The sequence below is a fragment of the Filicampus tigris genome, chromosome 9 (genome assembly GCF_054856515.1).
Source record: "Filicampus tigris isolate MCC_2025a chromosome 9, RoL_Ftig_1.0, whole genome shotgun sequence".
NCBI classification, from domain to species: Eukaryota; Metazoa; Chordata; class Actinopteri; order Syngnathiformes; family Syngnathidae; genus Filicampus; species Filicampus tigris.
The window spans coordinates 18,856,677-18,882,777 of NC_141225.1; the positions used below are offsets into that span (position 1 = coordinate 18,856,677).

Here is a 26,101-nt window from a genome sequence, read left to right on the forward strand (position 1 = left end):
ACAATCCTGACATTTGAAGCAGCACAGGCAGTGAAACAACATTTGAGTCATTTTTGACATTGCTATTTTGCAGAGCTTTCACAAAAAAATCACGGTCCGCCGACAGCCAAGGCACCCTTCTGCCGCCCGTCCGTTTATCTGCAATTTTGTCTGGCCGGACCAAATAGTAATCACCTATAGGCCGGTCTCACTATCATTTTAAACGGGCTCTGACTACCAACTTCAACAAACTTAAAAAAGTTTGTTTACTTTGCTTTTGTTTTTTTGTTTTTTTAAAGGTAACTGACTTGAACCGTTTCCATCAGGTGTCTTTTTTTTTTTTTTTTTTTTTTTGCATTGAGAGCAGTGTGATGAACAACAGATGGGATGGGTGAAACATTGTGACGATCCTTTCCAACTCCTTACAAATAGATCTCTTGTAAAAACAAATTACAACAGCCATCTGACAGACGGATGCCAAATGCTCCAGTATAGCAGCATTTGCCAAGTTTGCATTTGAGGTTTTGTGGTTGGGGTGTGACACCTATCCAAGGTGCCTGCCTGTCTACAAATCCTGACAAAATTATCTTGTAATTTAAAACGTAAACCATGTATTCCCTGCATCATAATAGTGTTTACTCTGATAGATCAGATGCATGCAAAATGAAAATGTTTTCAACAAATAAGCATACCCTCTTTGAAAAGTTAGTGCTTTAAAAAAAAAAATCTGAGATTTGGGGGATGGCTTGCCTCAACCATGATTTAAGTCTTGTGAATTTGATTTGACCTAATCTTAATTTAGCTTTGCTCAACTTTCACTGCTGTGTACTCATTTTCAAAAGTTCGAAGTCTGAAATGCAATAATTTTCTCAAAGTGTGAGATCTGATTGGCTGGATCGGATCAACAGATATTTTGCATTTTAGGATGCAAAAGCGGTGATTGGTTGTAATGTCATAATTTGGATCAATGACGTCATTGGTCGTATCTGCAAAATAAGACGTTTAAGAAAATACAATGTCGTTCACACAAGAGACATTCTGTCCTGCTGTCGTTAATAATACAAGGTTTCTAGCATGCAGTCAGATTCCCCCCCCCCCCCACCCCAATTTTTTATTAATTTTTTTATGGAATGTTGATCATTTATTTTTTCCTACCTCATCTATGAATAATATGGCCATCCATCCGTTCAAAAAGTACTAAAGTTTGTCCACTCCTAAAAAGGAAATAGTTTTCTTGGGCACTGTAGGATTCCTCTTTCGTTTTTCAATTTGGCTTCTCTCCGTTTGCAGATGTATTTTTTAAGTAAATAAAGTGTTATTTTTAAATTATTAATTATCATTTATTTTATGTTATTTTTTTAAACTTAATTAGATTGTGTCCACTCCAAGTTGGACCACGTAAGGTGCTTGCGCTCCAAAACACTGCAGCGACGGTCAAATATTTTTCTCGGCGTTGCTATGCGTCCACGTCATCCTCCACATCTTAGTTTTTTTTTCTCTCTCTCTCTCTCTCTCGATCGCGCCAGTTAAAGTGCAGCGAGTCGCCTTCCCCATAGCTATTGAGCGTACAAGCATTTCGCGCACACTTGGACCAACCAGCAAGCGTGCATCGGAGCTGAATCATCGCAAACATGAGTGTCGGGTCGGCAGTCGCGTTGTGTTTCTGCAGCTTTTTGTGTCTGTCCGAATGCGCGCCTCCGACTTGTTACTCGAGGTCGCTGAGCCTGAGCAAAGAAGTGATGACCCTGTTGGATAAGATCCACACCTACCATCGCACGGTAAGCACGCTCAGCTGTGTTACATTGGCACGTTGTTTGTAGTTTCTCATTTGTGTTGTCTTCGGTTGTTTTGCCAGAAAACGTGTGCTGAAGTGCTGCCAACCATCTTTCTTGATGTTCATGTAAGTTCTGTACTCTGTGTCGGTCTACCTGCGCCAACTTTGTGGGTCCAGTGACCTTTACTGGGGAGGATTTTCTCCAATGACGCCATAATTTTTAAAGGCAATTGAATTTAACTACCATCCGACAAATATCATATTTTACATTTCAACCTTAATATTCATGCACTGTTTTATAGAGAAAAAAAACTCAAGCAAACTCAACAAAATTAAATTCTGTGTTTATTGTTGCTAGCTGATGTGCAGTGCTTCCACTAACAGCATAGAGCCAAGCTAGTTTACAAATTAGGTTCAGTGTTGCCATCTTAGTGATTTACTCACTATATTTAACGATTCTTGCGACTACTTTAACCAAAAGTATCGGGGGGAAAAAAGAGTATACAGTATACTTGTCAATTATGTTTTTTTTTCAGCAAGGTTGGGTGGGGGAGCGTCTGATGCTCCTCCACCGTAAATGTCAAATTTGGAAACAACTTTACTGATGCACAACCACCAGTAGATGGCATCAACGCCCCATTGTAGAGATGAGATCAGCACACTTTGTGAGTCCACTGGGAGAAACAGCTGCATTTTGTGCAACTCACTTTATCAATGTAGAACTCGTGCATCACGACCAAGCTCCGGGACTTCCTCTACGTGCTTATGAACCATCCCAGCCAGTACTGCAGAGAGCGACCCAGGATGGTGCTGCTGAAAACCAAAATCCAGAACTTGTACGCCATCATCAGCAGAATTTGCTATCGGGTGAGAGCATCTCAAACCTCTGCAGAGACTCCGGCTCACTGGACTGTTTTGCAGCGCGGACGTGACCTGCCGCCTTTATTGCTTTTGGCAGGACTTGGTGTTTTTCACAGACGACTGCGAGGCCATCGACACCGGACACAGCAGGCCTCACTATGCAGAGGACAGACTTCAGCTACTGCAGGAGGAGAGATAAGCGACACAAGGGGTAGCCCTAAAGCGGCAATAAGCAGCCTAATGTGTTAGCAATATGTACTGTACATAAACACCACACCCTGCAGTGTATTCAGTCGCAAGCGCCGCGGCACGCTCCGCTGACTCGTGCACAGTCGTGTTCAGTGGACGTGCGTGCAGGTTACATTCCTGCAAGAACGGCAGAATTTTCCACAGGAAATTTGCTGGATGCCAACCGTGCCGACGCAAACCTTGAAATAATAATTCAGTAAGAGATGCTTGTGAGTGGGCCTTAGCCTCTGTTTACTTAGCACGGCTGATCAAAGCTTTTGGGTGTCATTAAGCCAAATAGGCCGTGTTGCCATAACCCTTGCTCCGACTAAACGCGTCTTGAAGGAGCGCTATGTGCAACATTTTGGGCACATTTGTCAAGTTGAACCCACTGCTTGGAAATCTCATGCAAGGAATTCAATGATTACCTTTTCTCTCTCACACGGTCCAGTATTGCTTCACAGCAAGCCAAGACTAATTGTTCTTATTCAAATGTCGCATATTTCAGATGACATTACATTGTATTTTACCTTGTCTTTTTCTCTTTTGCTCTTGTACTGATTATATCCTCCTCTCCCAAAAACAACTGAATAAAACTTTTAGTTTTACCATGATAGCTTGGTTGATTGCGGTACATACCTTGTGTTACATTTAATGTCTTTATGTGATCAAACCATAATACAGTACTAATGGTCTTGATCAAAGCACCCAACGACCTGCATTCTCCCTCTCCCCGTTGCTCCTTTGTTGCACAACGGTGGCACCTGTTTAATTCAGAAAAATGCATGTAACGTTACAGAAAAGAATTGTAAAAGTACAATACCGCTAGTTGCCACAAGAGGGTGGTGCTTGTCCGCATTTGTCAATTTAGGAGTTGCCCCATTGTGCTTTTCACTAACACATTGAATTGCAACTCAGCCGACTCGAATTCATTGTATTTACATAACATCTTTTATATAATGATAAAATCACATTTGATGTTTATTCAAAACACCACTGTCTTTCTTTTGAGTAATCTGCCACAATACATACAATCCCAATTTGTTCATATTATTGTGTAAAAAAGACCAGAACAGTATTCACATCACATATTTTTTTCGAATATATTTTATGCTATTATACTTTATATTATAATTATACTTCAATATACTATTATACTCTCTCTAAATATTTCATTTATAACTTTGAGCTGAAGTCAGGCTCCTGTTAAAACAAGTATGTTTGTTGCTCATAGTATAGCAAATCTGATTCAAATGTGCCTCTTAACCACATGAAACTGCTGAACTCCTCTAATGAGGGAGCCCTGCCAACACCAAAATGTTAGTGAGCAACATGAGGCTTGTTAAAAAAAATAAAAAATACGGTGATAAAACGTAATTGCTGTGCTTATTGATCATCATCATTACAGGGCTGCATAATTCACATTGTTTTGTATCATTAAGGCAAACTGAGAATAAAACATTCAGTCAGCAGGCGGCCGGATAATTTCCCAATTTAATGTTCTGTGACCCTGCACCAAAAATGTTAAACGCTGGATCATAAAACATTAAAAACTTTGCCCAGGGGGTCACAGTAATCATTCTCTGCTTTGTTGAAATAAATGAGCTCGTAAAGTACAGATCAGAAACCTATTTACATTAAAGGATCAGAGATGCACTTTGTGATTCACTTCTGCTTTATAGGCCTTTCGGGGCAATTTTCCATCACATTAAGCTCTTTTTATTGCATCTTAAAAAGACGTGTTGCCTCATTAGTCAACATAAGAAACTGTTTCCCTTTAAAAGAGATGTTTGGAAAACGATGCACTGTAGGTATAATTATGTTGTACAGTAAATGTTAATGCTACAGATGCCTGGGTTACAGTTTGACCCAAGATGGAATCGTAGACCGAGGCTATGCCTCTTGTCGGCCATAAAGATGCCTCAAATATGCCATAATAATCAACAAAATAAAAGCTCCATTATTTGTATGTGTGGGTAATTACTCAGTCAGTTCAAGGCAGATCATGATAAATTTAAGACTGTTAGTCATAGTCATTTTAATGTCAACTTGAAATTCTGGCAATCTTTAAACATTCTCACAGTGGGAATGGCTGAAACGGTGGTGGTGGTTGTTCAAAGTGTATTGGATATAAAAAAATAAAAAAATCTACACATTCCTGTTCACATGCCAGGTTTTTGTGCTATAAAAAATAAGACCAACTTAATTATTTCAAAACTTTTTCCACCGTTAACATGACCTATAGCTCAACTCAATGTTTTGTTTTGTTTTGTTTTTTTCAATCTTTTCGAGAAGGGAAGTCAAAATAAACAACGGAGATAATGTGGCTGCAATAGTGAGATGGTAATTTCTTCCTCTTTCGCAAAATCTCCCAAACGTGGGAAATTTTTATTATGGCCCAATTAAATTAAATGGTTGATTTTTTTTTGGTCATAATTCCTAAATATATGTTTGGCACAAACAACTCTGCTCATCGCCAAAAGAAGCCCACACATAGAGTGAAGCTTGGTGGCGGTAGTAAAGTGCTTTGGGGCTGTTTTTATTCAGCTGGAACTGGAGCCTCAGACAAGGTTCAAGGAATTATTTAAAGTTTGAAATAGCACTCAATGTTTGCAAAAATAAAAATAAAAACTTAAGGCTTGTGATGGAAAGACAAAAAAAGAAATTTCAGGAAAAGCCTACGAGAGTGTCGCAAATGTTAATTTAGGGTAAATTAGAGGAAATTTAATTGGTGATGTGTGCTGACTCCCATTTAACATAATTTAGAAATGAATGTGATTGGATAGTTCGAAACAGCCACATCCCAGTTATAAGAGGGTGTGCACAATTATTTATCTTGGTCTGTTTTATTTTATATCACAAAAACCTGCCATTTGAACAGGGGTGTGTAGACTTTTTTTTTTTTTTTAATCCACTACATGAGCGTTTTAACTGAATTCCTCACAAGTCAGTCTTTTACTGCTCTCTTGTGGACACCGTAGGCCACCGCAATAAAAAGAAAAGGGGTGTGGGGGGGTTTATAAATAAACATGGAGCACCAATCAAAAGTGAACATGTGATAATATATTTACACGTAATGTAAATTATAGTTTAGATACCATATGTGCAATATAGATAATCTTATCACTCTTTGGAGTATCTAATGCTGATTGAGTACCATTGTGAAAACGTAGCTTTGATGAAGAGCAAATATTTATTATTGAATGCATTAATTCTATAAGAATATACAGAATATATCTAATCTTTATTTAAAACATTTTTGGTTTGTAGTACTGCATTGCAATTTGATGTATTGCTGTTGTCAATGAGAGTTAGGAACATCTGCTTTTCTGCATTGCTGTGCTTTTTTAGAAGAAATTTTAGATATGTGCAGCAGCAAGACATTTGTACTGATGTCTTTATTAGCAGATGGCTGAACACTGATTTATAATATAACGACTTCATTAATAATGCTGGCTTTAGTAGTTTGCCTTGACATCGCAGGACTCAAGTGCAGGCCTGCCAGTGAAGAGAAATATGAAAACATGTGCCCCAAAGTTTAAATTTACGGTATTTATAGTCTTTAAAGATGTCGAGATGAAATATGATTTTTTTTATGGGCTGACATTGTGAAAGACAAATCCCAGCAGGCTGTTAGTTGACCTTTTCTGCTTAATAATTCAACATAATCCCTCAAAATAATGAAGTAAAATGGAGTCCATATTTGTCAGGCGAAAGAATCCCACAATAACATGCAGGTCAGAAAACTGTAACTGTGTCATTTGAAACCAAAATGCAAAATAACAATTATGTATAATTCATTTGGTGTATTTTTTTAAGGAACTATTTGCAAGTGCGGCAGTCATAGAGAATGACAGTTTTCCAGTTGGAATCTTTAAAAACTGCAGTTTTGTAAGAGTGTAAATTACAATGTGTGTTCTGAAGTTTAAGCACTTGCTAACTTGGAAATGCAGTTAGAGTTGCCTGATTGTGACTTTGAAGAAAAAATGCTGGCTGGTTTGAGTAAACAGCAGCTTGTTATTTGCGACTTTTGTGATCAATGGTGGCCTGAAAGTATAAGGTCACTTTTCCAAACGTAGATATTTAACATAAACCCTTATACTAATTGCCACATAAATATATGTCGACTCTTGAATTGATGAAATCCATCCATCCATACATTAAGACCAAAATGACCAATGAACTACAGCAGTTTTCATCAAAATGCTTGATTTGTTATTTTATCCTTGCCAATTACCATAATAAGTAGAATACAACCAAAATAAATAAATAAAGGAAAATAAAGCATGTGTGAAGTGCTTCGTTCCAACCTAATGGGGCCTTATTTAAAGTATAGCTAACAGTATACACTATTGAGTGTATTGCTGAATAACTGCGGTGAAAAAGCGAATACAATAAGTGGTGTTTTTTGCCCTGTACTAAAAATAAATTTGCCTGACAAACTGGATTTGAAACAAAGCTACGGTACATTGCAATAATCATTCTGTATAGTGAAATGTTTTCTATCTGCTTGTCATTTTCAGGATGGTAGTAAAATACAATATTTTCATCACATTACTCATCAATGTGGACTCAAGGATCATTTAAGATTAGTCCATAAGAATTTATGCACGATGCATCTATAACAATTCAAAGGACACGTGTGGTTTCTGATCCAATGCTAGGCCTACATCTGACGTCTTTTCAGGCATTCCTTTTACACGAATGATTTCAAAGCCACCAGTAGCAGCCTGCTGTGATCGTTGGGCTGATTGTCATTAGTCGTCGGGAATTTCGCTGGGGGCCAAAAGAGAGACGAGACAAAAGCGTTTTGCAGAAGAGATGCATCCCAGTCATGTCACTGCTTTTCACATGACGCGTTCATCCGTGTGATTAACTCACAATTAAAATATGACTTTTCTTTTCTTTTTTACTGGAAACAAGCGGTGTTGTACAGTAGATTAAAAGTGACACTTAAATAACGATTAGTGGAGCTGCACAAGAAGAAAACCAAACTTCCTGTTGCGCAATCCTTCTTTCAGGACGGCAGCTCGTCATCGCGCAGGAGAGGAAATCACCGCAGCAGAGCGTCCCAGTCCCCAGTCGACATTTTCGAAATGATAAAAGTTCCGCCTTTTGCCTGCAGCTACAGCCTCTCTGGAGCCGGGCCGGGCCTCCTTCCGCCCGCGCTCATTGCAAACAATTATTTGACTCCATTTTAAACCCTTTCTGCTCAACTCACGTGGCGAAAGAGAGAGAGAGAGAGAGAGAACGCCTTTATTGCGAGTACATGCTCTGTAATTTGAAAAAAAAAATCCTGATCCTGGTTTTTAGAGGATGACTCCGTGAGAGGTTACCTTTCAGGTGCTGCAAGAGGAATGCGCCACATAAAAAAAAAATGTCCTACCTCTTAATGGCCTGTCATTTGGCTCGTTTTACACCCGTTTAACCCACGCTAATGACACACGTGGGCTTGTTAAAGCTCCCAATATTTATCAGTGTGTTTTTGAAGTGGGTTCGTCAACGTGCACCCCCTCGCCACCTCCAGCCAGCACACGATCCCCACCCCTAAACTCTGCTGGCGCCAACAGAATCTAGGTTAGTCGTCTCAAAGCAATGGGCAACAGCTGTAGCAATACATTCCTGCAAATAACATGTGACAAGTTGACATTGTTTGCACATAAGCAGACAAAGTTGCAAAAAAAAAAAAAAAAAAAAGGGTGCTGCACGAACTTGCGTGCGTACGTCTCAAAGAATATGCCAACGTCATCCTTCCTGCTTGCGAATAATTATTACATTTCAATCAAGACAAATGAAATGAAAAAGAATAAACAATTTATTAAGTTATGTCACAAATATATTCATAATATAAATGAGGATATTTTTCCAAATATACATTATTTTACAGTACACGTATCCCTTGCGAAGGGAATCATTCCAACAACAGACACTAGTGCTGTTTTTTTTTTTTTAACTCTCTTTTTAAATGCTGTTGTTTTTCATGTTTGCAAAAGAACCATTGACACTGTTAACCGGTCTAGGAAATATGAATAAAAAATGCTTGCACAAAAGTGTTGAAGCGGGCCAACGATCCTGCTGCACAATTGTGTTGTATGTCCATACTTGAGTGTCCTATTAAGAGTAGTTGTATTCTTTTGTTGTTCTAAAAAGATCAGATGCATCACTATGAGCACAAGCTTAAACATCTTTTTGGAGGACATACGGGCGAGATCAGACATCAGGTCCTCGAAAGAAGAGACACTGCAGGAAGAAAATCTCCTTCAAAGAGGAGTCTTACCCCATAATAATGATTTTTCTTTTTTTAAAAAAAGTGTCCACGGTCTTGTGTCCATCATCAGGCTAGGTGGTACATGCTGTATCCGACGTGGGCGGCGTACAGTCCCACGGGGGACACCGGCAGCGAGTGCCTCTGGAAGGCGTGCGAACCCGCGTAGGACCCCGGGACGTGCGCACTTAGAGGGAAGGAAATCCCAAACGCGGGAGGCAACATGGGCTTGGCTGCCATTTTCAGTTTCTCCAGTTCTGCCTCCTGCAGTCGCTTGGCTTTGGCTCTCCTGTTCTGAAACCAGATCTTGACCTGGGTCTCTGTCAAGCTGAGGGAACTGGAGAACTCGGCGCGCTCGGCGATGGACAGGTACTGCTTCTGACGGAACTTTCTCTCCAAGGCCAGCAGCTGGGACGTCGTGAAAGGCGTCCGAGGCTTCCTGTTGGTCTTGTGTTTCCTCAGAGGACACGCCGGAGGACTCAGCCTTCCTAAATAACAAAAAAAAAGAAGCAAACAGCTTTAACTTGACTCAATTAAATAGGTCATACATGCATTTTGGCCACAAACAGACATAATGCAATTTGCCATTTGAAGATTTTTTTTTTCAAACGGGTTTTAACAAACAACAGTTGGCGTGCACATCTATTTACCGTCAAGTTGCACTTTATTCGCACTGTATGTAAACTAACCTTCTCAAATGTTTATTCTAGAATGAAAGCCAAATTGTATATGATTCAATCCGAGGATGTTGAAAAATGTTTCGTGGGTTTCAATAGGCCGAAGGTGGCAACAATAGAGCCAAAAGCTTGATGTAAACTGTTTACAAAATCACCCCAAAGTTTCATTACATTTGCATTAACACGGCAAAAATTATTATAGAAAGAAACGACGTGGACAAAATTGGCCAGTAAAGAGCCCATAGGCTGTTCATTTTATGGCCGTACACTGTGCGTAAAAGCGCATCAAGACCCCAAAACAACAAAATCGACTTACGTGGAGGTGTGGGCGAAAAACGAGGACTCTGGATCCAAGAACTTCTCTCTTGACTATCTGGACTCTCGGGTTTAATCAACACGTCCTCCTGCATGTTCATGAGTTCTCCTACTGAAAAAGAGGAGCCCATCGGGATAGCAGGCACGGAAGTATCCAGACCTCCGAACGGACCCATCCGAGCCCCCTTCCCCAGAGATTGGGACGTCCCGGCCACGGAGGGGGCATCGGGGGAAGGCGCCTCTCTGCTCGGCTTGCGATCAGCCATCAGAGCCTCGACGCTGAAGGGCAGGATGGCCACTTTGGGCTTCCCGGCGTCCTCTGCGGGGCTCAGGCTGGTCTGCATGTCGCCTCTCGTGACGAGCACCGAGCGTGGGGGGAGATCTTCACTTTTCAATCCCGCGGCGGCGGCCAAAACTGACATCGACACCAACGATGGGGCCATACAGGTCCGACTAACACCGTGGAGCTGTGGTGGTGACTCGTGGTAAACTCAGGAGGATTAAAAAAAACAAAAAAAAACAAAGTGACTTAAAAAAAAAAAAGAAGTATAGAAGTTGGTGCGTCAAGGTGTCGGTGTCGACATCCTCATGTTTATGCGAGCGGAGTGGAGAACTGAGCTATAAGACAGGCGTGGAGTGGGAGGCAACCAATCACAGACTACATGGGCTGGACGAAAAAAAAAAAAAAAGTCCAATGGGGAAATCAACAATGCTTTTCCCCCCGCGAAGCAACTTCAAATAAACACAGCAAACCGTTAATGGGCCATCAAGACCATACAACTCATGTCTTTCTGTTACATCACGAGCCTTGTTTGGGATGCTTTTATTGCTACCTGAAATCAAATAGCGCTGATGAAAATAACATGTTATTTATGCAAATGCCTCGTTTCCAGTTGGGAATATGAAAAACAACAACAACAAAAACAAACAAAGAGAGAAAAGGGTGATGCTTAATAGTACAATGAGTGCATGTGATCAATTTTATTATGATATCAATATATGGAGCATCATGACTTTATCATGCGTAATATTGATTGTACAAAAGTCAAATGCACATTTTTTATTGCAATCATTATGGTAGGTCTATTGTGTATCGTGTTAAAAAAAAAAAAAGAACAACTTTACGACATGGTGACAAGCTATGAGACACACTGTGGTGACTCAAAGTGCCGAGTGGCTGTTGTTGACTATTGCCCTATAAGTGCTTCCTGTCCCTCTGTTTTAATGGGCTTAGCCCCTTGCAGCATGCTGTTTATTGATAGCTGCAGGGCTCTAATCAGATTGCAGCACACTGGCCTTTGCAGTCGTTTAGGGCTAATTATCGGCCTTGAGGGAGGGATCACTGGGATTCTTTCCCTTTGACTATACGTCCATTAAAAATGATGGGGGGACATAGGGGGGAGATTTAACCCGGGATTTACATTAGTTACACCCCATGTAATAATGCTGCCTTTACAGAGGTTTTAATACGAATATGTTGAAATGCAATTGTGAAAACTCACTGTCATGATTATCAGCCCACAGGCTGCACGAGGTATACAATGTACTGTACATGCAGGGATCCAAAATCCTGATTCACGAAGTGTTAATTATGTTTGTAGTGTGTAATCTGCATCATTCTGACTTTTTTGTTTTGCATTCCGAATTTGAATCGACAAAATGATTAGAAACCTCAGAATGATGCTGACTGTAAACTACAACCACAATAATGAACATTTCGGAAATCGCCATAGTGAACTTTGGCATTGACGTAGAAATTTCTGAGCCCATATATCCATATTATTATTATTATTATTATTATTATTATTATTATTATTATTATTATTATTATTATTATTATTATTATATGCAGCTTTTGTTCCGGACTGTGCAGCTGTATATATTAAATTGACTTGATAGGATATCATGAATGTTTATCTGCACGATTTATTTATTCATTTTTTTTTTTTTTTTTTTTTTTTTTTCAATTCACGTTTGGGAATGTTTTCATCCTCAAGTCCTTTTAAACCGTCAGGTCCTTCTACCGCAGCGTCTAGCGTCTGCGTCCTCGCTAATTGCTAAGCCTAAACAATCTGTCACGATTTGTCGGTCACCTTAATGGGCAGACAAGTTATGTTGTTTTGAGGCGCCAGCAGGCCTGATCAAAGAGTTCGACTCAGCGAGATGCGTTGAAGCCGCACAGAGAGCAGCGCCTCCTCCTCCTCCTCCTCCTCCTCCTCCTCCTCCTCCTATTCCTCATCTCCATCCTCCTCTTTTCTCCTCCTCCTCCTCCGCCCAGGGACACTGAGCCATTCAGGCTGAAAAATGTGCCTTTTCTCAGCCGATCGCACGCCACTTGAATCTATTCAAATACTCACCACAGAAGTGTCATATAGAGCGGAGGAAGAAAAGAATTTCTCGCGAATCTCTCGCTGTTTCTGATCATTTCCTGTTTGCATGCAGGTATTGCAGGCCGCATGTGTGGAAACGCTTATTAAAGCCCCCTAATGGGTCGAGGAGTAGTCTTTTGAAGTCCGTGGGCTCCCACGGCCGCGTGAAGGCTCCTTTGCTCATAAAGGAGTGTGCGTGAAAACAAACAGGAGAATGCATTCATGCGGTTTTTTGGACGAATGGACAATAAGAGAAGCCGTTTAATGTGTTTATTTACTATAGGTACTATTTCTAAAATATTTATATTTTTGATGAACACAAGAAGCCAATTCGTGTAGTGTTGCTATGGAGGTTGGAAACAACTGTTGGTGACAATTACCATCCCAAACAGTGGCCTTTTAAGAAGCCTGATCCTCCATCCAGATACAATACCTGCGATAAATTCAATCCCAGGGGCAACACATGAGGTAGAAAACAACTGTAAGGCTCATCGGGCTTTTATTTGACTTTATAAACGAGCTTTGATTCCCAGTCAAGAGGCAGGGCTCCACACAAAGGCCCATTGTTGCTTCCCCTCCAAGTTGTCGTAAGCCCTTTCATGCAGCCGCAGTCGGTGCGCACTAGGAAGAGGCAGCCTCGGCCCTCAAAGGGCATCCGAAGGCTAAATGTTTGCACTTGGTGCGAGCAAAAGGCTTTCCTCCGCACACAATGACTTGCCCCCAGTCCGCTGGCCCCCACTGCTTGAATTGATGGAACAAACCGCGGCTATGCCAGAGGCAAATACATCTTGTCGCTGCAGGATGGATCTTTTAATTTAGTTGATTTAGAGTCGCAGCTAAACGCGCTTCATATTTTAAATTCGACTACTTTAACTGTCTTTTAAAAACAAATGTATCACAGTTATAATTTAGTTGGACTTACTTTTGAACCCTTTCTTTTCCATCTTTCCAATGCACACACACTAGGCCTTTATTGAATAAAATGTCGCAGTCTTAAGATCGGCGCTCCTGAATAATACATTCATTTGAAGCTCATCTCTCTGCGCAAAGTGTTAAACATGATACGCATTTTTTTCCCCGTCAAGAACAGGATGGCAAAGTTTTCTTGTAGCACACGTGTAAGACATAATAATAATAATAATAATAATAATAATAATAATAATAATAATAATAGTTTAATTCAGGCATCGCAGTCGTTTTTCAACAGCTTGGTCACAGTCCTTATGAACTAGCTGCACTGGCTCAGTAACATAATATTATTAATATTATAGTTCAAGTCAAAGTTTATTAATAAAAAACGTAATTTTAAATAAAATTGTCATTCAAAAAAAAATAACGACATGTGCTCTCTGGCACCCAAAAGCATCCCACTTATGTAAAACGGTTGCTTAAAAGTCTATTAAAAATGGATGGAGGAAGTATTCCCTCAGATTGATGACAATAATAATTCCATTCATATACTACGAATTATTATTATTATCATTATATCAATATTATTGATAAATGTCAGAAAATACAACATTAATACATAATAAAAGATCATTTCTGGGCAAGAGGGAACGCTCGCGCACGCGCGTGCACACACTCTCCTATCCTGACCTCTGCATGACTGCATTAAATAATGATTTAAAAAAAATGTCATCGCATGAAGGTTTTTGGTCCTTCCTTTTTTAAGCTTCAATTAAAAAAAAAAAAAAGGCACCTTTTACAAGATTTCCAACGTGAACGGGTCGCCTTATTTGCTGTGAAATTGAGTTATCGCCCTTCCATTTGTTCGCACCATTAAACAAGAAGCACACTAAAATCATTTGCTCATCACTGGCGCGGACCATAAGAGATATACAGGCATTCGAAGTGGATTGATTGGCCGATGATTTATGTCGATAAAACCATCATTTGCCTGAGTGGACTTGTTGATTAGAAATTAAATGGAGTTTTGAATGAAATGCTTAATAAGCGCGTAACAAGCAATCATTTTGGTCACACATCATTTTCGTGAACGAGAGGCAATTAGGAGAAGGCACTGAGCTGATCAAAGAAATGGGGCACTAATAACAACATATTAACGTGTAAAAACAAAAACACAATGGTAATTATTAATAATTAATAAGATGTGAGCATCCTCTTTGAATTATTTATACATCAGATAACTGCATTTTTTGTTTTTAACAGACAAAAATTCTTCCAAATATAAGTTAACTACGACAGAAAGGAATAATAATAATAATAATAATAATAATAATAATAATAATAATAATAAGAGCATGAATTAATTATAACGTTATTTATTTAGTGGGAAGTGTCTTCAGATATGAAGGATAATGAAAAGCTATCACAATAGGATTCCTGCACCGGTGTGAGGTGGAGCCATTAAAAAAATATCACCTTAAACCTTTGCCTTGCCCTTCCAGTGACACCATGTACACAACCCGTCTTTCTTTACAACTTTAAGCCCATCATTTTCCACTCTTTCCCCATGTCTTTGTGATCCCAGCAAAGAAAAGCAAACCGAGGTAGCAAAAGGGGAGACAGCAGTGTGGGAAGCTGCTGTGCGGATGGCGAGCCGCTTCACATCCATGTCTTTCGGATCACCGCAGCAGTGCTGGCTCCATGTTAATCTCGCAATGTCTACAGCCCAAGTTTATCCAAAAGGGGCTTCATGCAGCCCCCATCAGGAGCCCGCCACTGTCCTCCTCCTGCCCAGAGCAACGCTCTGGCAGTGACCCTTTACTGACTCCGGCTGCCTAATCCTTTAAACGTTAGGCAAAGTCTGAAATGATGAGGAGCTGGGCTTTTTAATTTTTTTTCATTATTATTAGTTTTAAAAACACCTGATGATCTTTTGTGTCTCCCACCTTCCCTGGTAGTAAGTATCAGGGGTCATGCATGCATCACCAAGACTTTGCACTGCATGTTCTGACGGGGCTTTACACAACAAAAATCCACAAACAAACAAACAAACAAACAAACAAACAAACAAACAAACAAACACAAACGTCCATTTTGTTTCAATTATTTCAACTACAGCAGAATCTCAGAATTGTATCATTCAAAAAGTGTCACAATTTTGAGTTCAACCAAAATGTTCACCTTGATAGGAATGTATTTTATGTGTGTGTGTGTGGGTATGTGTGTGTGTGTGTGTGTGTTGTGACCACAGAAGGTGCCAGTGATGGCAAAGAAAAAAAGTGTAATGGTAACCATAGAACCTGAAATGGAACTTACTGTGACAGGACTTCAGCAATCCCCTATCCTTAATACTTGCTCCACCGGTGTCACACATCACACATCAAATGGTGAGTTTTATTCAGGTTTAAAATACAGTGGTGGACTTACTTTAACACTTATGAATGTTAAATCATTACCTTAAAATGGTTAATGACTGTTATTCCTAATGTAATAGCTTCTTTTGGAAAAATGTGTTTTGAGATATAACAAACGGGAGGTCGACCAGTATGGCTGAACAGATGCAGCTGACTTGAGGGTTCCACTGTATGTGGGTATAGGTGGGGAACATTTTTTCCATCCATCCATCCATCCATCCATCCATCCATCCATCCATCCATCCATCCATCCATCCATCCATCCATCCATCCATCCATCCATCCATCCATCCATCCATCCACGCATACATACATACATCTATCCATCCATCCATCCAGTTAGCCATCCATCCATCCATCCATCCATCCATCCATCTATCATCCATACATCTATCCGTCTGTCCATCCATCCATCCATCCATCCATCCATCCATCCATCCATCCATCCATCCATCCATCCATCCATCCATCCATCCATCCATCCATCCACGCATACATACATACATACATCTATCCATCCATCCATCCAGTTAGCCATCCATCCATCCATCCATCCATCCATCCATCTATCATCCATACATCTATCCGTCTGTCCATCCATCCATCCATCCATCTATCTGTCCGTCCATCCATCCATCCATCCATCCATCCATCCATCCATCCAGTTAGCCATCCATCCATCCATCCATCCATCCATCTATCATCCATACATCTATCCGTCTGTCCATCCATCCATCCATCCATCCATCCAACTTCTTTATTGTTTATCTACTGTATGTACAAAATATATTTATGGTCCTTCATTCATCATCCGTCAGCAGTCAGGGTACACGTCCGTCATTCGTCAGTCTGTAATTTTTCGTAATATATGTATATACGTATATATGCGCAGGTGTCCCATTGCTTGGCCGGTTATACAACGCACAAGTGTATGGCATGACATCATCATCATCATTCCTTTCACATGAAGAAAGAGTCTATTTAAAAGGACAGTATGAGAATCGTCCTCCCAGTAATGACGTAAAGGCCCCGATTTAAGGCAAAAAGGGTGTTGTCAAACCTGCCTAATGCATCCACTGCAGTGGGAGCGCCTCATACAGTGAGCTCATTCGGGCATCAGCGCATATGCTCACACCCACCCACATCTACCAAAAGTCCAGCCCTCTCCTTTGGGAGACATATTTAATTTAATTAAGGCCTGTCAGCGCTATTGATTTTGGCACTTTCAATTATGGCCCAGCAGTTTATGGGCTCCATGGGCTGTGGATCTACTGATCTGTGATGAGGGGACCCTATCAGTGCGGCAGCACATGGACGAGGAGCCTCTTTGTCTTCCTTATGGGCCTGTGCTGTCTGCGGGAGACGCAGACGTACGGCCCCAGCCTCTGCCCCGCTTCCCTCCCGCTTGCCATAATTAATCCCTCATTAGACAGCTCTTTATTGTTTAATTTGTGCACTTCATAATCAAATTGGGCAGATTAATTGCTACAGAATTCAGAAAACGCAGTGAAAAATAACCTTTTTTAATTACCTTGAGGTTTTATGATGCCCGGCTGGGAAATATTTCACACCCTCAAGAATTTCCTCTATCGCTTTTTGAGTGATGAACTGCTATTGGGATGCTCTCTTTAGACAGCATGACTGCCAAGTGGAAGCTCATTAAAATGTTTCTCGCCAATATATTTTCCCCCGCCGTCCTAATTGCAAAAGTCAACCTTACAAATTCTTGTGCTTATTTACGGCGGTGGCCTTTTGCCTGCGCCTGTGTTTGTCACCACTTGCTGGTCACTGCTGCAATTCAAGCAGTGATGCAAGTGTGCACGAGACAGATAAAAACACCATAAAAAAAGTGTGATAGTATAAGAGAGAAAGCCCATTCTAGTTACTATTATTCATTACCGCCCACTTTTAAGTTAGTCCGGTGACGAAGAAGTGGTTTGGATGAATGGCGTCGGGCGGGACAATAAAACCGTAATAAGCTATTTGCTTAACACATTTTTACCGCTTCTATTTAAGTGGCGACTAAAACACTGGTAGCCTCTGACACTTACTAAAAAATATTGTGTACGCTTCACACGGACACCTTGTTAAATCCAAGCCAGATTTAAGTGGAAACAGAAATGACGACTGCGGTCACTTTCTATGGCTTGCACACAGAAAAGGCGACATGCTTTTGCTTTATCTGTGAGTTGCCATTCTTGAGACAAATCAACCCAATGAAATACATGTAGATTGAATTTCTTCTTCTCTTTTTTTTTTTTTTTTTTTTACAGGCCGCATATGTGCATGAGCAAAACCAAGGCCGGCTGGGTGTGAGTGCAATGAGTCACATTTCAATTACATCATTTGAGGGGGGAATTGTTGTCAAAAGTAGGGTAATTGCGCTGACTGTCGTGTCACCGTACACCTTTGCAATTACCGCGTCACTCACCGATTAAGGCTCATTATCTTTCGGGGAGCCTGGCGGTCCACGCACACACACGCGCACCCAGACAGACACACGCAAAATGCATTCGCACAAACCTTTCTGCTAATTGCTAGCAGGCGCACAAGCGCGTAGCTAGCCGAAGTGCAATAGATGTAGCTTCTGTTGAGTGGATGGGAACGAGGAGGGTGAGTTACACAAACACGATGATTGAGTTTCACTTGATGGACGCATGAGCATAGTGAAAAGTACATTTAGTGATGGGTCGGGCTGGTAAACGAAAGAGCGGCAGCGGGGGATTGGACGGCTTGCTGGAAAAATACTGCGCGCCTCTCGAATGGTGGAATTAGGGGCAATTCAATGTAGGAGATGGGCTTCGCCGTTTTAGGGATCAAAAGGAGGAAAATTTGAAGGAACATTGGCTCTAATGTGACTCATTAAATCCGAGCGTGACACAATGGAATTCTTTTTGTTTCACCCACTCTTACGGTAGTTTTTTTTTTTTCACATTCTTTAATGAGAGTTGACCAAAGATGATGTGTCCCCCTCACTATCAACGTCCCCCCCTCCGCATCCACCAGCAACTGCCTTATATAGCAGCAGGAATTCCTCCCGGCTTCAAGGCTTCATATTATCTCCACGATCTCGTATTCAATATTGCCGATGATATCTCTGTCGGCGAAAAGCCACGACCAACGGCCGCAGTCCTTTTATGAACAACTGGGACTCATTTTATGCTTTCGATTTCATATTGTAACAGATTTCTTTTTGCTTTTGTTTCCAACTGGTGATCATAATTGACTTATTAATAAGATTTAGGTCAACAATGTATTAAGCAGCATAAGTGAAGGCTCTTATCCTTTCACCTACATCATTTCAGTCAATTCACTTAGCCTGAAATACTAAGTACACTAGAAACCCTTTTGCCCTCCACTTTTAACTCTTCGGCACCAGCGAATTCTCCGATTTTTTTTTTTTTTTTGGGAGTGGTTGTAAAAAAAAAAAAAAAAAAAACTTTTTTTTTAATTTGCTTTTCTAAAATTAATCAAGGGGCCGCTCAGAGGGTGGTCGCAAGTTGCCCATCCCTGCATGATCGAATACAGCCCATTAGTTGAAACACGGCATTCTGATTAATATTGTGTTTGTGGAATATGAGTTAAGCAGCAAAATCCTAAAAATGGCCGCTCCCAGAGACGGCTAAAAACAGGTGGATTAACTCTTATTCCACAAACGCAATATTTATCAGAATGCCTTCTTTCAACTAGTGGGCTTGCATAGAACACATTCTGGTAAAAAAATATGTTTGCGTTGACTCCACCTTTAACGGTTTCTGCAATCGTCAGCATCCAGTCTAAAAAGAACAAGGCAGCAGATGCACGAGTGCCACACAAAATTTTGTGAAAATTTTTCTGTCGTCTTGCCTTCATCCTTTCATCTCTGACTCTGTCGGAGGGTTACGAATTAACAAAACTTTTATTATCGTAGCTGTAGTGGTGTAGAAATGTTTTAAGGCTCTTGATCAATTTCGGTTGCTTTGCTAATTTACGTGTGCGTCGGGCTACGGTGGTGTCCGCTCTCACTGTGCGGTGGAGCCACGGAGGCTGCACAAACATCTCAGAGGCCCCCGTTCCTTGTTTAATGAAACATTGCAGGGGCCCTCTCAAATGCACACAGAGAGCCAGCTCGCAATCTGACAGACAGTGTCACGGGGGCCATGCCAATTATGTTTTCAGCAAAGGTCCACCAAGCCCACTCCTGCCTCCTTCATCTAAAGCCACCCCCCCACCCCCCACACCCCACACCCCCTCCTCCAGGCCTAGACATAGAATAACAGGACAGAGATATAATTACTAATCTGCCCCCCACCAAAGCCAAACACTAAAATGTTAGGATTTGTTAGTTCAGCCATCAAGAAGTGTTTCAAACCGAAGTGGGGGTCTTGGGGCTCTGATGGTTTAATGAGAGTTTGCCGCTTCAGATGTTTGTTTTTGTTCTGATTGCGCCGCGTAAAGCTCGATGCGTCTCTGAGTGCTCTCTTGTCTCACTCTGTGCTCGGCAATCTACTTTTAATGGCCGTCATTTGTTGGCCAATGCAGGCCGGTGCCGGCGGGCTGTGTACAACATGGGTAGAACACGACGAGTGTGTTTATGTGTTGTTTGGGCATGAATCCCACAAGGAGGGCGAAGTGACGATCCGTCTTGGGAGCTCGGCACGCTGCTCCTGCGATTCTCTACTGAGCCGTCTCGCTCATTGCCCACGAGGGACCGATGTGATGGAGCGCTCTTCTTGCGGGTGTCTTCTGTTCGTGAAGCGCAGGTACTGCATCCACCCGACACGGAGGGATGAAGTTGACATTGATCTACTTGGCAGACATCACGCGTAACTGAATACAGAGCAAGAGGAAGGGGAATCGACGAGAATAAAGGGAGGGCTGCAGGTCTGGCTTTGATTGAAAGCATCATCAGAGGAATTCATGTTGAGCGTTATTGTCTGACGAAATCCCTTCTGTCAGCTGCGCTAATTGTCTTTCCTGATTAATGTTGTAACAAAGCAACCCTTTTCTTTGTCTTTTCGGAAATAAATCATCTTTTGGGGGCGGGGGGAGTAGCTAAAGAACAAAAGAATAAAAATAGACTTTGTCCAGGTAGAGAAAAAGCTAGGTTCTCATCTAGGATTGCAAGATTTAATCATGCAGATGTTTGAATTGTGTCAATAGGATTATGGATGGAAATGGTAAGAAAATGGGTCACCGCTATTTTAGTGATTCACGCTGTTGGCAGCCAGTGTGGGATCAGTTGGTACGATTTTGAGTATGAGTATGAGTGCCAAACAAAATCTTTTCATTTCTCCCCAGACCAGCCATCTATTCTTTAAGAGGAAGTCAACCCCCCCCCCAAATATTTTTACAAAAAATATGTTCAATGAACTGTTTTCTGCAGCTCAGCTATTGATTGGTTGTTACCTGAGCCCCGAGCATCTTTGACGTCATTTTGTAAAGTGCTTTGTTATGAAATGCGCTATATGAATAAAATTGTATTGTATTGTAGAGAGAAAATTTAGGGGAGGACTTCTCCTTGAAAGATGTTTTCCTATCGGCATGATTGAAATCTCCCAAAAATCTAATAATCCAATTCTATAGTTGCACTGTCAATATCATAACATTAACTGTGCTGGCAATGCTTTAAATACAATGTAACAATTGCCCTTATGTGAAAAAAAAAAAGAAGTCAGTCACCCTTAAAGTAGCACAGCTCAAAAACATAGCTCAATTTCATTGTTCATTTGGACATTTTGTACTGAGCAGCCGGGACGGAGATGTTGTAGCAAACGACCCCAAATAGTCCAATCAGCTGTGCACTTGATAAAAATGCTTCATTGAACTAGATGTGCATTGACGCTGCCTTGTAGTTTGCCAGCATATGTTCCAAATTCAGCATGAAAGGATGCCTTCTCCTCTGTGTTACAATGCAGCAGGAGCCCCACTGAGGCGACAATGGCAGCAAGAGCGACATGCATACAAAAGCCGGAGAAGGCACGGCCTGAGAAGCAACAGCGCGAGAGCTACGAGCGCTCCGGAGATGTGCTCATGTCTTCATTTTGGGGCTAAGAGGATTATGACGCCCTCGAAAGAGGCGGCATGCAAAATGACACCATTGCGGGGCGGGGTCACTTTCAATTTACAGTTTGAAGAGTCGCTGTACTTCCGTAGCCTCTGCCTCAAAGATGGGATCTTCTCGTGAACCCTTTAAGCGGGGCTCCGCCGAGGACCTCCTCCACTCGTGCACCCCCTGCAGCACAAAGCTCTTTGGGCATAAGGAATACAATTAAATTCAGCTAAAGCGAGACCGGGGCCTGCTTGGCTGCAGCTTAATAGGCTTAGGATTGGAAAATAAATGTAATTGCGTGTTATTGGTCTGAAGTTAATCCTCCGTGCCTTGATAATAGAGTCCAGCTCAGTGAGAAGGGTCGAAAACCAAAGAGGGGGTTGCACTTGACTCTCGAGAAGCGCCGAAAACTCCTCCTAAGTGTTCTGTGAGTCTTATCGAGTGCACGCTCTTATGTGAAGAGAGCGCACTGCGGCGACATGATGATGATTTCGGGACCACAGTGCAGACTCGTCTCAGGTTTCATAAAAGTAACAGCGGCTGCTTGAGCGGAGCGGCGAATGATTATTTTGTAACGATTATTACAGTTTTGAGACGTATTAGACGGGATTAATATGCAATTACCCTGTCGGCCACTGACACCGGATCTGATTTCTTAGGTTGTGTTAAACTAGGCGAAGCGACTTAAAACACTCGACTAGCTGTTTGCGTTCCGAAATGGCTTCCAGTTGCAAAGGCACCTTGAGAAGAGATTTTATTTTTTTCTCCTTTTCCCACCGTAATTGGAAGCCCACTTTTGCCCTTTTGTACATATGATTAAGTTGTTAGGACTATCAAGTCAGAGGTTGGCTGATCAACCGCATCCAGCCACACGCATTGTTAATCCATTCGCTGTTATTCCAAGTCGACAAGCTTTGGCCTCTCTCAAGGTTGTGCAATACCTTACAGCTGTGCACATGGTCATAGATGTGCTGCTGCGAGATGGCTAAATTGCTCACGGTGTAAATAGGACCCAGATCATCCTGCCCCAAAGTGGATGGAAACAGTTTTCTAACTTATTTAGTTTGGAACCATCAGGAAAACCACGTACTCAATTTGAAGTCTCTCTTCTTAGCGAGATTTGAATCTGCCTTTAATTTAGCAGGCACTTACTTTTCCGACGCGCTTTTCCGAATGAGTACAAATAACCTCGAACGGAGGCGTCGTTTGACGTCTGCAGCATTGTGACGGCTTCCGTTGCTACATAAGTACACGCACACACGCACACGCACACACTCTTTGTTCAGTGTTACACTCCAAAGTTTAGACACATATGAAGAGAGGCTAAAAATCCAAAACACAACGTAGACTCGCTACCATTGGGAGAAATGACTCATATAAGGTGCCGCACATTAACTGACGGGAAGACAGATACGGCCTTTATAAGGACAAGCATCTAAATGCAAAAGAGTCAATGTAGAAAATGTTGCTTTTTTAAAATTATTTGACATACAAAACAAACATTTATATTTGTTTTTTTTAAAAATGGAATTAGAATGTTTGTCCAATCTTTTGGACTCTGTTGTTTGATTACTAAATTAATTGCATATGGGCTCAAAGCGTATCTGCTGCATGTTCTCATCTCACACTTATTTTGTTCACTTTCCTCTGACCTAATTGTAATATTTAAATCAAGAATAATTGCTTTTAAAAGCATAATGCAGATATACAGCAAGGTGCCCAAATGGCTCTCCCGTGCTTGTGTGGGTTTTCTCCTTGTTGTGGCTTTTCAATATGTTCCATGTTGGGTTTTCTCCATGATAACTACTGCGGCTTACTCCCACATTCCAGAATGATGAATGTTAGGCTCATTCAAGATTATAAATTTTCCATAGGTGTGAATATTTGTTCGTCCATATGCGCCCTGTGATTGGTTGGGTACCAGTCGGGTGTGTATCCCACTGCCCAAAGTCAGCTGAGATATGCTCCAGCTCACCAGCAACTCTAATTAGGACAAGCAGTACATCAAATGGATAGATGTAAAGTACAAATGTAACTATAATTACTGTTCTTATAGAAAATATAGATATAGATGGATATAAAATATATCAAATTATATATATCTGTATAAATAAAGGCCTCCACTCTAAAAAAAAAGGCCTTTGGCCCCGAAAAGATGCCAGGTCCTCTCTGTAGTTGCTCCCTGGCCACGATATGAGAAATTACACTAAATAACATTCATGTACATTGGGAATTACGCCTCCAGCACCACCACCACCACCAAGAACGCCTGAATATTTCCCGACACTTTGTGGAAGGTATTCTAAGGGCCCATGAGATGAAAGTAGAACTTTTGGAATGTGAGTGACTCGTTACATTTGGCGTGAAGGTAAACGTGGCATTTCAGAAAAAAAAAAAATCATACCAACGGTCAAACGTGATGGTGTTAGTATAATGTTGTGGGGCTGCTTTGCAACTTCAGGACCTAGATGACTTGCTATGAATGATGGAACCATGAATTCAGCTCTTTCACAGAAAATCCTGAGGGAGAATGTTCATCAATTCATGACCTTCATGAATTCGGCAGCAGGACAACGATCCAAAACACACCGGCAAGTCAACATTGAAATGGCTTTAAAAAAAATAGTGAAGCTTTTAGTGTTGTCTCGTCAAAGTCTGTGTTATGGTCTGTGTTTTGAGTTTTGTTTTTGAGTTTAGTTTCATGCTTTTCCTTGTGTCCCTTTGTCTCGTTAAGTTATTGAGTCCACCTGTGCTTGTCATCCCAGGCCCTTGTGTTAACCAACCAGCTTCCTCCTACCCTCTGTGTCTTGTCCAGGTGTTCCTCGTTGTATCGTTAACTTGTCTGTATTTAGTTGCCAGCTTTCTTTCAGCCCTTGTTGGTTCGTCTGTTCTATCCTGTCTTTGTAAGGCTTGTCAAAGTGCAGTTCAGTACTAGTCAAAGAATTTGTTTTGTTCCATGTTGTTTTTTTGGCGACTTCAACATTTTGTTAGTTTATTATCCCAGCACCTTGTTTGCCTTTTGTTTTCAATTAAATACTTAATCTTGCACACAATTTTGCCTCCTGCGTTTGGGTCCTCCTCCACCAAAACCTAACAGTCTGGACTTGAATACGATCGCTGTGGTATAAAAATACCTCCAGAGCGATGTGAAAGAATCGTTGCAGGTTATAGAAAATGCTTCATTTTTTTCAATTGTTGCTTCTGACCGGACATGACATTAGTCTTAGGGGGCAAGTACTTTTTTAATACTGGGCCAGGTGTCTTTGAATATTTGTTTCCCTTAGTAAATAAAATGACCAGATATACACATAAACATTCAAAAGTTTTACATTTGGTGAGCTCTTTTTATCATGTTTTCTTTTGGGGTACGAGGGCGGGGGGGGGTTGACAGCAATGATCTCTTTTATATAAAAACCCTTCAAGTAATAAGTAAACCCCTCGCACACGTTTCTTTTTAACTTTTGTAAGGAATCCTGACACTGAGAAGAGGCAATGATTCCACTTACTAGTAATTACACATTCTTCTATAGGTGGATATACGGTGTGGAAAATATGGAACATGTTATTCTTCTACGGAGTCAGTGCGGTCTTTTTGACGCTGGAAAAACATCAGACAAAGCTTCAACTTCCTCAAAGGTATTTGATGTCGAAAGAAGGGCTTATCTTGTCGAACGAGAGCTGGCAGACGGTAATTAGCGCAATCAGTTGTGTTGTTTTAAAGGGAAAGAATCTCCTCGGATGCATTGTTGGCTCTTTGATCACATGCTGATCACCTGTCTACTTATCTGCAATGCTGCACACGCAAGGCCTCTGTTTAGTGTTGAGATTGCGTGGCCAAGCGCGCGGCAGATGAGCCTGACGAGCGAGAGGAGTTGGACGTTAGCCTCCCGTCGCGCGGTCGAGAAAAGCTGATAAAAGCCAGATTTAGTGGCGCTCATAAAACACAAGGCGAGGATCTAATTGTGCACTTATATCTACCGCAGACCCGGGTAATAGGACCACTAAATTTTCATCTCAAATACCGCTGCCAACTGATGGTGATTCTTTCTGCCCTTTTAACTCTGTATGTGGGTTGACATTTACATCTTTAATATTCTTTGCCGAGGTACAAAACTATCATGAGGATTTATGGGGAATTTATTTAAAGGAACAGAGCACCGGGTGACCCTGCGGTAGAATATTCGACTTCAATGTATGCAATTTATCTGTTTTAGGAGGACACCAAATAATTCCACAGCATGACTATAGAAGATAATATGTTTTGCTGGAATAACGACAG

At 41.2% G+C, this 26,101-nt stretch overlaps 2 protein-coding genes and 1 long non-coding RNA gene across 3 annotated transcripts; 1 reads left to right on the top strand and 2 right to left on the bottom strand.

Annotated features, from left to right (window-relative positions):
• Nucleotides 1-86: 86 nt before the first annotated feature.
• Nucleotides 87-3,456, top strand: cytl1 (cytokine like 1). The gene is made up of 4 exons (XM_086040488.1): nt 87-1,757; nt 1,835-1,879; nt 2,474-2,620; nt 2,712-3,456. The coding sequence occupies exons 1-4, from the start codon at nt 1,611-1,613 to the stop codon at nt 2,811-2,813; spliced, it is 441 nt and encodes a 146-aa protein (XP_085896614.1). The 5' UTR covers nt 87-1,610; the 3' UTR covers nt 2,814-3,456.
• LOC147142403 (uncharacterized) lies at nt 2,103-3,653 on the bottom strand. Its single transcript, XR_015088117.1, has 3 exons — nt 3,482-3,653; nt 2,638-2,770; nt 2,103-2,566 (listed from the first exon to the last, which is right to left on the bottom strand). It is a non-coding gene; the product is annotated as an uncharacterized LOC147142403 (long non-coding RNA).
• Nucleotides 3,654-8,634: 4,981 nt separating this feature from the next.
• Nucleotides 8,635-10,679, bottom strand: msx1a (muscle segment homeobox 1a). Its single transcript, XM_086040807.1, has 2 exons — nt 10,101-10,679; nt 8,635-9,595 (listed from the first exon to the last, which is right to left on the bottom strand). Exons 1-2 carry the CDS (start codon nt 10,540-10,542, stop codon nt 9,177-9,179), a joined length of 861 nt encoding a protein of 286 aa, XP_085896933.1. The 5' UTR covers nt 10,543-10,679; the 3' UTR covers nt 8,635-9,176.
• Nucleotides 10,680-26,101: the final 15,422 nt, after the last annotated feature.

What these genes read in the sequence shown, in the direction of transcription:
- msx1a (XM_086040807.1), bottom strand. Translation starts at nt 10,542, where the DNA reads ATGGCCCCATCGTTGGTGTCGATGTCAGTTTTGGCCGCCGCCGCGGGA. An exon ending in TTTTTCGCCCACACCTCCAC is followed by an intron (nt 9,596 to 10,100) that starts GTAAGTCGATTT and finishes TTTGTTATTTAG; the next exon opens with GAAGGCTGAGTCCTCCGGCG.
- cytl1 (XM_086040488.1), top strand. Translation starts at nt 1,611, where the DNA reads ATGAGTGTCGGGTCGGCAGTCGCGTTGTGTTTCTGCAGCTTTTTGTGT. An exon ending in TCCACACCTACCATCGCACG is followed by an intron (nt 1,758 to 1,834) that starts GTAAGCACGCTC and finishes TTGTTTTGCCAG; the next exon opens with AAAACGTGTGCTGAAGTGCT. An exon ending in TCAGCAGAATTTGCTATCGG is followed by an intron (nt 2,621 to 2,711) that starts GTGAGAGCATCT and finishes TGCTTTTGGCAG; the next exon opens with GACTTGGTGTTTTTCACAGA.